The sequence below is a fragment of the Hemicordylus capensis genome, chromosome 2, assembly GCF_027244095.1.
Source record: "Hemicordylus capensis ecotype Gifberg chromosome 2, rHemCap1.1.pri, whole genome shotgun sequence".
In the NCBI taxonomy this organism is placed as follows: domain Eukaryota; kingdom Metazoa; phylum Chordata; class Lepidosauria; order Squamata; family Cordylidae; genus Hemicordylus; species Hemicordylus capensis.
The window spans coordinates 365,853,733-365,866,057 of NC_069658.1; the positions used below are offsets into that span (position 1 = coordinate 365,853,733).

The following is a 12,325-nucleotide window of genomic DNA, read 5'->3' on the forward strand; positions in this document are numbered from 1 at the left end:
GTCACATGATTGACTCCCCCAGCTATGCACCCGCCTGGGTTTCCTTCAGTTGTAGTCATCCTCCAAAACTGATGTGAGTGTTAAGACCTGGAGCTACCAGAACAGCATGTTTTTCTCTAGTACCATTAAATGACATGCATCGTCCACAATTTACAAAACCTTTAAAAAAATAATTTAGGATGACGTTCTAGTGTGGCACATAAGTAGGTATGTGTGTATAAAATATACTATGCTTTCTTTTACCACTATTCAGTCTCATATAAGATTTCTTTACTTCATGAGCTGAGCTTCAGTGATGGGGGGCATTTTAAAATCTTGTCTCTGGGCCCGCTCCAACCTTGCTACACCCCTGAGATAGAGATTTAAAGGACAAACACCTGGCAGAAAAGAAAGGTCTTCAATAAGATCTTAAAGGCTGAAAGGGAGGAGGCAGACCGAATCTGGGGGAGGGAGAATTCCTAAATGAAGGGGCGGCAACAGAGAACGACAGGTGGGAATGTTGCTGAATGCCTCTACTATTATTCTATGGTAAACAGAACCAGAGCCATTAAGCACTTTTAAGCTTAGAAAAATGGGAATTGCTATCGCCAGTTTACTGATACATACAGCCTCCCTCCGGAGCTAGGGAAGGGGGGCGGAGAGAGAGATCATCATCACATGACTGTGTCCAGTCTACTCAAGGCATTTAAGGCAAGGACTCTTGGAGGTTAAGTACCAGTGAAACTGGATTTTGGATTGAAACCCTGCACTATCTAAATGCAGCATGAGTAAAAAAGTCAACTTTGGATTTGTGAGCTTTTGTTGAGTTGAATTTGCACAGTGATGAGAAAATATGTAAACTGTTTTTAAGCACCAACAGCATAAAGAATCCAATAGAGAAACAGAATGATTATATTTCTATGGCTCAAGCTATTTCCTTTTCAAACAAATATATTTTCAAATGCAGATATTTCCTTTCTATGACAGATGGTCTTCAGAAATTGTTTGCTGCCTTTATGGTTCTTACCAGCGAGTGCTACAATTAGTATCATTCATTTGGGTGTTAGAGAAATAGTGAGAGGAATATCAGTACATCATAATACTCCATAAGAGTGGGTGAATTATCATTTTGTCCTCCACATTTAGTTTTCAGATAGATAAAAAATCTGAAACATAAATCTCAGTGTACTAGAAGTACTAAAAATATGCGGCTCAGCAAGATAGTTTTTGTTAAAATTTACCTCAAAAATCGCAGTTGTAGAATGCAGATCAATAAATCAAATATGATTTTGTAGCTAAAAGCTCCGCACAGGATAAACATAGTGGCTGACATGAAGGGCAGTGATCCGTCAACACAGAACTTCCACAAGGCAGGGAGTCTTCAGAGTAGTTGCCCTCTGAAGACTCATATGGGCGTATGGGGAGGGAGGCTGGGAAGCAATTTTTACGTCTCTTCCCTCCCCCCAGAAGCACTCTTCACTGTTCATGACGGCTGCATAGGTCCATGTGGGCTGCACAGCCTGCAGGGCAACTGCTCTGAAGGCTCCCTGCCTCAAGGCAGCTCTGACTCCGTTGACAGATCACTGCCCATCATGCCAGCCTTTTTTTGAAAGGGAAGGAGGGAGGGAAAAGCCACCTACGTTAAGTTAGGCGTGAGTTTTTAATTAGAAAATAGAAAGGAAAGAGTCTATATTATTTGTTTGTTTGTTCTTTCAAATTTGTAGACCTCTCCAAATTTCCAACCAAAAAACAGATTCAAAATGAAAACCTTAAAACAATTTAAAACCACAGTCCAATTTTATCTTGATCTTCTCGATATCTATCCACCTTAAGTGGCGCAGCAGCGAAATGCTTGACTAACCAGCAGAAGGTTGCTGGTTCAAATTGATACTACATCGGGCAGCAGTGATATAGGAAGATGCTGAAAGGCATCATCTCACACTGTGAGGGAGATGGCAATGGTAAACCCCTCCTGTATTCTACCAAAGACAACCACAGGGCTCTGTGGGCACCAGGAGTTGACACTGACTCAAGGGTACAACTTTACATTTTATCTATATCTCCAGTTAAAAATTTCTGACTGCAGAGCAGGTGTCAGTATTTGCATTTTGATAGAGATAAGATTGTGCCTTTTACTGAACCAAATTTTGTGGGTGAAAGAACAGTGTTAGAGCTTTGCAGTTTGCAGAACCTTTGTTTCTCCAGGCAAAAGTGAACATGTTAAAGAAGGCTAAACTTTAATACAAACAATAGCTGAGTACCTATGGGTATAAGTAAATCGATCCATTGGATAGGATTATAGGAAGCTGCCTTATACTGAGCCAGATCATTGGCCCATCTAGTTGGGTCTTCAAAGGCTGACAGCAGCTCTCCAAGGTTTCAGGTAGAAGTTTTCCCAGCGTTACCTGGAGATGCTGCCAGGGATTGAACCTGGGAACTTCCGCATGCAAAGCAGATGCTCTGCCACTAAACTACAATCATCCACCAGCCAGAACAATGGCTGACATTCTCTACAGCCCGCATCTCTCCTTTCCCTCCAAAAACCCTCTCCTTACCTATAAATATATTCCTGAGGGCTGCATAACCTATCATGTTATATGTGTGTGAAAATATCAACTTCTTTTCCCATGGCTCGTGGATTCTTATATAGGCATGGGAGTGCCTGTTAACACTGCTTAAAAATAATGTTCTGCATTGTTAAGCTGTGAATATTATATCCATAGTAAAACCCCGCATATATTCTGCTGTTCTGTATTGAATTCCAGGTGAATTGCACAACTGATATGTGAAATACACCTGAAATCCAGTACAGAATAACTAGGTGACAAGCGCCATCACCTGTCCAAACTGGTGCAAATCTATTGAGAAGTGACTGTGTTGCAGTTGCCCGAATGCTAACCATGAAAAGCTGTTTTTACATGCTTGTGGCCTTTTAAAAGGCAAGGATTAGGTATCTTCCTTTTTTTCCTTGTTCCTTTAAATGTGTTCAAAAATTTGAGTCAACAGAGGGGCATGTGGAGTTTTTTTAAAAAAGAAATCTGTTGGGTATCTTGTGGTAGTCACCATAAGTGGTGCAGTGGGGAAATGCTTGACTAACAAGCAGAAGGTTGCCAGTTTGAATCTCCACTGGTATGTTTCCCAGACCATGGGAAAGACCTGTATCGGGCAGCAGTGATATAAGAAGGTGCTGAAAGGCATCATACTGTGCAGGAAGAGGCAACAGTAAACCCCTCCTGTGTTCTACGAAAAGACAACCACGGGGCTCTGTGGGTGCCAGGAGTCGAAATCGACTTGATGGCACACTTTACCTTTTATCTTGTGGTAGCAAGCGTGCATTGTCCCCTTTGCTAAGAAGGGCCCATCCCGGTTGCATTTGAATGGGAGACCACATGTGAGCACTGTAAGGTATTACCCAGAGATGGGGCCTCTCTGGGAAGAGCATCTGCATACTTGCATGCAGAAGGTCTCAAGTTCCCTCCCTGGCATCTCCAAGATAGGGCTGAGGGAGACTCCTGCCTTCATCCTCAAAGAAGCCGCTGCCAGTCTGTGTAGACAATACTGAGCGAGATCACCAATGGTCTGACTCAGTATATGGCAGCTTCCTCTGTTCCTAAGTACCATTTTTAAATAGGAGATTACGTTCTGTCACACACTGGACTACATGGCAGAAGCAGCATTTTATGATTCTATGAGGGAATGGCTGCCCTAAAACCGTAATGATAATGATAAAGATAAAGGCCAAGCGCAAAGGAAAAGCCAGCAGATAGTCTTAGCTGCATTTCAGGTCTTAACTAAATTGCCTCACTTACCTCCACCTAATAGTGCAGCGGGGAAGTAACTTGCCTAGGGAGCAAGAGGCTGCTGGTTCGTATCCCCGCTGGTATGGGAAGTACCTATATCAGGCAGCAGAAATATAGGAAGACGCTGAAAGGGATCATCTCATACTGCACGGGAGATGGCAATGGTAAACCCCTCTTGTATTCTGTCAAAGACAACCACAGGGTTTTGTGGTTGACAGGAGTTGACACCAACTCGATGGCACAACTTTACCTTTAATTGCTGTGCCCCCCACATCAATGGCTATGGTACAGCCCCTGGCTGCTGACAAACTGGTTAAAACTCTAAAGCCTAGAAGCAAACCTCACCCAGTTCAGCTGTAGCAAGCTTTTTCTGGTCCTAAAACTTCTCATCTTCCTCTCTTGGACAAATTCAGCAAGAGCAACAACAGCTATGCATTTGCATGGAAGGAAATAAAAACCTCCTCCTTTTCTTTTCCCAGGAGGAGAAAAACTCTTAGCAGTCCATTAGTGAGATGCTGTTAATACAATGCATCATGCAGTAATCCATCAGGTGCAGCTGTAATCAGTGATTGTTAATGCTGCACCTGTTTTTGCCTTGACATTTACTATTGTAAATATTATTCGGGGAGCCACTGTACCCTGTAGAGCTTCATCAGGAGGGAATTCATGCTGTGCATCTCTAGCAGGTGATTGGGGAAACTGCATCTGTTGAAAATCTGCCTGGATGCATCCTTTCCCAGACCAATATTGGGCAGAAAGACCAAGGCAAAGTGTGAGTGCATGGAGCCGAATTTGTAAAGCCAACATAATATTAGAGAGTGTACAAAGCCTTTGTTGCTTACATGTTAAAATTGTAAGCACCTTAACTCTCACCTTAAACTGAAGATTTTTCAGTATTTTAACTGATTATTCACAAATAACCTGAGACATTTTGATAATTACAAAAGAATTACAGCCTAAGCCCGAATACTTAACAAATGTTGACACCACATTATTTTCAAAATGTTCATCATTTTTTCTGAGAGATAGCAATATGAAAACTGATCAAATAGTGGTAAGTCAACTATATGGCTTTTTTAAATAACAAAAGGGAGTTTTAGGCTGTCAATGTCCTGTCCCGTCCGGTGGACCAGAACCCACAAGAGTTGACTGATAATGAGTTAAGGCAGCAAGGCAGGGTTGGTCTGAATGCAGCACCATGGACAGGCCTCCTGTGAAACATGTCCATCCAACAGAGGTAGTCTGAGCTCAGTCTGCCTCTCTTGGCCTGGAGAGAGGAAGCCTCAAAGGGGAATTCCTCTGGCCTGAAGTCTGGCACTCCCCCCCCCACCTCCTCCCCCCCAGCTGATCTTGCCTCACCTGTTGCCAGTACTGATGTGCAGATATCAGGAAGGGTGATGGTTGGGGAGGAGCCGGCTCCTCGGAGAGCTCAGAACATCGGAAAGCTGAACGTTAAGGGTTGTGCATGAGTTGTTGGTTGTAATCTTGCTCACAAGAAACAATACATCATCGTTTGGATAAAAATGAAACTATGATTGTGCTCCCAAATTCAATCATGTATAATTGGTTTTAGCTACCTTGAAAGAATGGCGAGTGGTATTGCCACACAGAAGTCTGAGCAGAGCTGTGATGGACAGAGCTCCCCTTCACCAGAGGCATCTTCTCATTACGTTCCTGTCCAGTTAGAAGAGTATGACCCTCCAGGCCTCAGTGTCAAGAAGCTCCTAAGGAAAGCTAAAGAAAGCTGCAAGTGCGACCGCCAAGGGATCGCCAGCTTCTTCCTCAAGCTGTTTCCTGTAATAGAGTGGCTTCCTCGCTACGGTATCAAGGAGCAGCTGCTTGGGGACATCATCTCTGGCTTACTGGTTGGAATAGTTGCCATCCCACAGTCAATCTCATACTCCATCCTAGCAAGCCAGGATCCTATTTATGGCCTCTACACCAATTTCTTCTGTGCTATTATCTACTTTGTCATGGCCACTTCGCGCCATAATTGTGTTGGTTCTTTCGGGGTCCTTTGCCTGATGATAGGGGAATCGGTGAACCGGCAGCTGAAGTTAGCAGGATATGAATCAGAAGATAATACTGATTTACTGGTGAATAATGCCACTTTCAATGGGACAGTTACTTGTGACAAAGGTTGCTATGCAATCAAGGTGGCAACTGCTTTAACTTTCTTGGTTGGCATTTACCAGGTAAGGCAACTTTGTTGAGAGATCTTGCTTTCTATGTTGTAGTCTAGGAACAAGCTTGAACATAAATACCTTCTTAAAATGTAAGGCACTTAAATCCAAGGCTGAATTCAGGGGTCTACCATTTCCTCTGTACAGAATTGACTATTTGGCCTAAAATGCCTCAGCCACCTAATGGCACAGTGGGGAAATAACTTGCCTAGGGAGCAAGAGCTTGCCGGTTCAAATCCCCACTGGTGTGTTTCCCAGACTATGGGAAACACCTATATCAGGCAGCAGCCATATAGGAAGATGCTGAAAGGCATCATCTCATACTGCGTGGGAGGAGGCAATGGTAAACCCCTCCTGTATTCTATCAAAGACAACCACAGGGCTCTGTGGTCAACAGGAGCCGACACCAACTTGACGCACAACTTTATCTTTACTTTAAAATGCCTCAGCCTGGCTCTGCCACATTTATTTAGTCAGTTAGTTTAGTTAGTTAGTTAGTTAGTTAGTTAGTTAGTTATGAGATCTATATCCTGTCTTTTTCCCAGCATGGAGCTCAGGGTGATGTACATGGGGTTCCTATGAGCTTTCCCAGACAGCAAGCTTTACCACGGGTTTTCTGTGAGGCTTTACTGCAAGTTTGAAGTTGCCCCCCAAAATCAACACAAAAAGTGGGTTTTTTAAAAATCCCAGATATAAATTGGGCTACACTCTAACATGATGAAAAACCTGAATTAAGTGTGAAGTGCTCCCTAATAGCTCACAAGGACTTTGGGGTATATTTGGCCAATATGTGAACATACTCCCTCCATTCCGGAGGAGATGCAAACTAAAAGCCAGGTGTGAAAAACTTCCAGGCACTGACCAGACCAAGACCTGCTTGTCTTCGGGAAGGTTGCTGCATCATGTGCTCTCAGACCATGCTCTGGGACCAGACTCTTAGTCACATGGACTTGGGTATTTTGAGCCATGCTATAGTGACTCTGCTTCACTTGACATACTTAGGTATGCCCCTTCACATGTAAAAGCACAAGAAAGGAAACCATTTTTGAGCATGTGGTTATTCCTTAGAATTCAGTTCATTGGCTGACATCCTAACTAATGCTGTGTGTGCGTGCTTTAAAGTCCAGGGATTCTCAGTGTTGGGTCCCCAGATATTATTGGACTTCAACTCCCATAATCCCGAGCCCCAGTGGCCTTTGGTTGGGGATTATGGGAGTTGAAGTTGAGAATCCCTGCTTTAAACAACAGCATGCATGCAGCGCCAAGGGCATGTTTCTCCTGTAACAGAGCACTTGCAGAGTGTGGGGAGAGCTCCAAAAGAGTCATTCTCTTGTGCAAGAGTGCCAACACTTTGGAAGCATGAGGATTAGCACCACATGCATATTGTTATCTGAAGCATGGACACAACATTAGTTCAGGTTGTCAGACATTGTTTGTTTGTTTGTTTGTTTGTTTGTTTGTTTATTCATTCACTCTTCAGCTAAAAATCTCTCAAAGTAACTTAACAATAATGCAAACTAGACTTGTTATCCCTGTATTAATTAACATGAGTTAACATTACTAATAAGACATCTTCAGCAGCTCCAGAATACTCCTGCCATTCTTCTTTCTCTGGAAGGTGGTGATACTTAGGGAAGCTCCTGCAGTTTTCCTCCAGCTTCAGGGGGAATACTTAAAAGAAGTCCCACTTAACATTCCTTCACACTGTATAGCTATTGTAAACACTTCTACAGGTCTTGGGTACTTCTAGGTAGATATGCCATAACAGTGACTGGTTGACATGTGCTGATAATGTTGCATACATTATTATGAGCTGTGAAAAGTAACCACGAAAAACGCTCTTTAAACACTCAGGGTGGGGTGTTTTTTTTTTAAAAAAAAATTATTGCAATACATCTTGAGCATAATTAAGAGAAGGTCTTTGACCTTCAGTGAATTTTCCCACCCACTACAATGAAATATGAAATGCTGCTTCTCTGAGCACCAAGCCTTTGTTTGCTCTGCTGTGGCAAAAGCCATCCAACAGAACTGAGTTGCCTGATGGTGTTTTCTTGCCTTTGTGGGTTGGAATTAGATATATGAAGGTAAGGCAAGAATGGCTTTCTGCATTCTTGTCTCTGGGTGACCATGGATATGGCCTGATTCACATATGTGTTACTTAACGCCAATATCAACAAGCCAACAAGTGATGACCTGCATGTGTAAATGAGTAAGCACAGATCAAACATCACCTCACTTCTCACACCTCAGTGCGATGCTTTTCAGTGTAGCCATTTCACATATTCAGGTACCAGTCAAATCAAGAGATGCATGTGTGTATCTGAAGAATCAAAAAGAGGGGGAGAAGAGGGCGGGCACACCTGACATGGGAATACAGAAAATCTTGCCCAAACCACATCTCACACACACCAATAAACAATATAGCACAATGTGATATAAACTCAGTTGTACTGAAGACTATTTTTTGCAGTAATGCACAATGCATGTAGATGAGATACAACATTTCAGTTAGTTATTTTTATTTAAGGTCAATGACCAAACAAAACAGCAACTGAACAGTAAGTACACAATTAGAAATCTAAAATACATCATTTTAGCATAATATCACTCCATATGATAATTAAATCTAGGAACGAGTCAGGTTTCTACTGATGATTCCACATAGAGTCATGAGTAGAGACTCCACATCCACTTCCCTAGACCACAGCAGGATGAAAGACAATGCTGCTCAAATTATCTTAATGAGTATCCACAGTACAGAAATCCTCATAGCTGGTAGATGTCCTTATGCTGTAGAATGTTATAGTTGTCGTATGAATGGCAAGAGTGTGGAGACGGCAGTTACAGCATTCTACTGAACCTACCCAGTGCCTTCAGGGTTTCAAGTCAACTCGTGATTAGTCAACTCATGATTAGTGATGGGCTTGTTTCTGGGATTGGAAATAACGCAGTCAGATGCAAGCACCACAGCATGCCAGATGCAAAGAGAGCTGAGATCTGTAGTCTTTCCATTGCTTCTGCTATGAGTCAGTGGTGCTAGAAATTCTGGCCGACATGATATGCAGCAGTAAGTCAGCAGGAAAAAGGCTGCACATTTTCAAAGAGACTTCTGCATCCCATGCTAAAGGCATCTGCTCAGCCTAATGGGTGTAACATCTAGCACACAGTAGTGATCAGGGAGGCATCACAGAAGGAAGAGAGGAGAGAAGCATACTGCTCCACTTTTGCTGGAGCCACAGGAAAGATAAATGGGGCAAAATAAGATTTGGAAGAAGGGGACAGAGGACAGGCAAGCAGGCAGTTCCAGACAGAGCTCACATGAAATATGACTAAGGAGCTGAAATGGGTACCATTGCACTGATGTTTCATTGAGTTTTTCCAGTTGAGAAGATGAGTGCACTTGGAACTACAACTATTACACACTGCATCTACTTGAAGTAGATAAGATGACAGACCTACCAGCTGTGAAGATTTCTGCAGTATGGATACTATCTAGGGTAGTTCGAGTAGTATTGACTTGATCCAGCTATGGTCTAGTAAGATGAGAAGATTAAGGTTTCTGTTGCTGAGTCTCTATTTTACTCATCAATAAAAACCATAATCTTCTCTGGATTATGTTAGCTTCATATAGAATGATATATGTAAATACCGAACCCGTTCTGTGCACATTATGTACCATTTGTGTAGTTAGCTTTCAGTACCATATTTGCAATACTTACAATTGGTTTATGTTAGTTGCACTGCTGATTAATGGCTAGCTCTCTCTCTCACACACACATATTGCATACAGAAAGCGGTGGGATTTCTGTATGCAATGTATGTGTGCAAGCTAGCCTTTAATCAGCAGCAATTACTGCAATTAGCTAGAAAAAGGTATGCTATAATTCTAAGAACTGCTATTGGACAAATCCTGAGGATGACTGGGACTGCCTATTGTGAACAAACCAAATATTGTGTGAATCAGACTTTTGGAGTATACTGAAAATGTGAGTGGTAGCAAAAGCCTAGGCCAGGTTTTTAAAAAAATTACTTTCATGGTACATTTTCATCATATTTTAATCAAGCTATATTTTGATGTATTCTGGCCATTAACTGTCCAAGAAACCATTACAAATAGGATTTCCCCATCTCAGAACAGCAGCCATCAGTCAGCTCAGAGATAATAGTGAACATATATCTTCTCACCCAGTGCTTTGACGCTTTCAAATACCTTCCTTTCAGATCCTTCTGGGGGTTTTCCAGTTGGGCTTCATATCTGTATATCTTTCGGAACCCCTTCTGAGTGGCTTTGTGACTGGATCATCCCTTACCATCCTCACTTCCCAAATGAATCTTCTGTTGGGACTGAAAATCCCTCGCCATGATGGAATGGGATCTCTTGTCTTGACATGGATTGACATCTTCAAATACATCAGCAAAACCAACATCTGTGACCTGGTCACCAGCCTGATTGCTTTGGTTCTCATAGTGCCAGTAAAAGAGATCAACAATTTGTTTAAGGACAAGATGAAAGCCCCATTCCCCATGGAACTTCTGGTGGTCATTGCAGGCACTCTGTTGTCACATTTCTTTAACTTCAAAGAGAAATATAACTCTAAAATCTGTGGCTACATTCCCACTGGTTTCAAGCAACCTGCTGTACCGGATCTGAGCCTTTTGTCAAATTTGGCACTGGATGCCCTACCCATTGCCATAATTGGTTTTGCAATGACTGTCTCACTAGCAGAAATATTTGGCAAGAAGCATGGCTATTCTGTCCGGGCCAACCAAGAGATGATTGCCATTGGCATGGGGAATCTGATCCCTTCTTTCTTCTACTGCTTTGCTACCTGTGCAGCCCTGTCAAAGACCATGCTCAAGGAATCTACAGGATGCGTTTCCCAGATATCAAGCCTGATATCTTCATTTATATTGCTCCTGGTGTTGTTGTGGATTGCCCCACTTTTCTACTCATTGCAAACCTGTATCTTAGGAGTGGTCACCATTGTTAACCTCAGAGGGGGCTTGCGGAAGTTTGCCGATACTCCCAAGATGTGGCGAATCAGCAAGATAGACACAGTGGTCTGGTGGGTGACCATGCTGGCCTCTTCACTGATCTCTACAGAGGTGGGCCTTCTGGTCGGGGTCTGCTTCGCTCTGCTCTGCATCATTTTCCGTACCCAGAGGCCTCGAGCCACACTTTTAGGGAAGGTGAATGACTCAGAAATCTATGAGGACCAGTTCACTTATAAGAGGATCAGCAGTATTGCAAACATCAAGATCTTCCGCTTTGATACTTCCCTTTACTATGCAAACAAAGACTATTTCAAAAGTTCACTTTTCCAGAAAACTGGAGTGGATCCTACCCTAGTTGCTGCCATGAAGAAAAAAGCTGATGCAAAGGCAAAGTCAGTTCTGGGCCAGAATGAAAACTGCTTTTCGTCTAAATTCAACTGCCTAAAAGTCACCAAGGGAAGAGTCATGAAGACTTCAACAGATGTTCCCATTCCATCAGTAGACATGCACACCTTAATCATTGACTGTGGTGCCATGCAGTTTTTAGACAGTGTGGGCCTCAGTGTGCTGAAGGAGGCTCGCCATGACTACCAGAAGATTGGCATCCAGGTCCTGTTGGCCAACTGTAACCCATCAATCCGGCACTTACTCCAGGCAGGAGGTTGGCTCACTGGGATGGAGGATTCAGAGCTGCTCTCCTTTCACAGTATACATGCTGCTGTACAATTTGCTGAGAAACAGGCCCAAACTCAGCAGAGGGAGTGTGAAGTAGCAAAGGATGCTTTTCTTAGTCCTGTGGCCCAGGATATTTCGATAGACCCAAGTCTGGAGGAGCCACTGTAGGTCTGCACTGAGCAGGATGTGGAATAGCAGGGAGCTTGTTGGATACTGGCTGATGTTCCACACAGGGAAACGTCAGCATTAGGGACCCACTGGAGCTGCTGTGCAACATGGAAGAAGACAGCCCCAATGGTATAGTCCAACAGGGCAGCTGCAGGATGACTGGAAACAATGGAAGTAGTGCTGCACAACTGCCCAGAAGCAGTTTAAAGTCATTCTGCAGCTGCCTTGTCATGCTATACTATCAGAACTGGCTTCCACATAGCACAGCAGCCTTAGTGTGTTCATTATGCTGACATTCCACTGTGGGCGATGCTGGCCACTGTGTTGAACTGCAGTGAATAATCACCTCTCAATGACCTTAACATGTCATAACAATTTTAGGTTTGGTGGCCAAGATGGAAGCTTTTGGATTCAAGAGGATTATTACTCAGGCAAGGTGGTGACAACGTTGCTCATACAGTAATTTTTCTGAGATGGAAATAAAATGACGTTAGAGGAATAGGAGGGAATGTTAATGAAATAACT

At 43.0% G+C, this 12,325-nt stretch overlaps 1 protein-coding gene across 1 annotated transcript; it reads left to right on the forward strand.

Moving 5' to 3' along the window:
• The first annotated feature begins 477 nt into the window (after window positions 1-477).
• LOC128346521 (sulfate transporter-like) lies at window positions 478-12,008 on the forward strand. Its single transcript, XM_053299949.1, has 3 exons — window positions 478-528; window positions 5,353-5,974; window positions 10,184-12,008. The coding sequence occupies exons 1-3, from the start codon at window positions 497-499 to the stop codon at window positions 11,798-11,800; spliced, it is 2,271 nt and encodes a 756-aa protein (XP_053155924.1). The 5' UTR covers window positions 478-496; the 3' UTR covers window positions 11,801-12,008.
• Window positions 12,009-12,325: the final 317 nt, after the last annotated feature.

What these genes read in the sequence shown, in the direction of transcription:
- LOC128346521 (XM_053299949.1), top strand. Translation starts at nt 497, where the DNA reads ATGTTGCTGAATGCCTCTACTATTATTCTATG. An exon ending in GCCTCTACTATTATTCTATG is followed by an intron (nt 529 to 5,352) that starts GTAAACAGAACC and finishes AATTGGTTTTAG; the next exon opens with CTACCTTGAAAGAATGGCGA. An exon ending in TCTTGGTTGGCATTTACCAG is followed by an intron (nt 5,975 to 10,183) that starts GTAAGGCAACTT and finishes CCTTCCTTTCAG; the next exon opens with ATCCTTCTGGGGGTTTTCCA.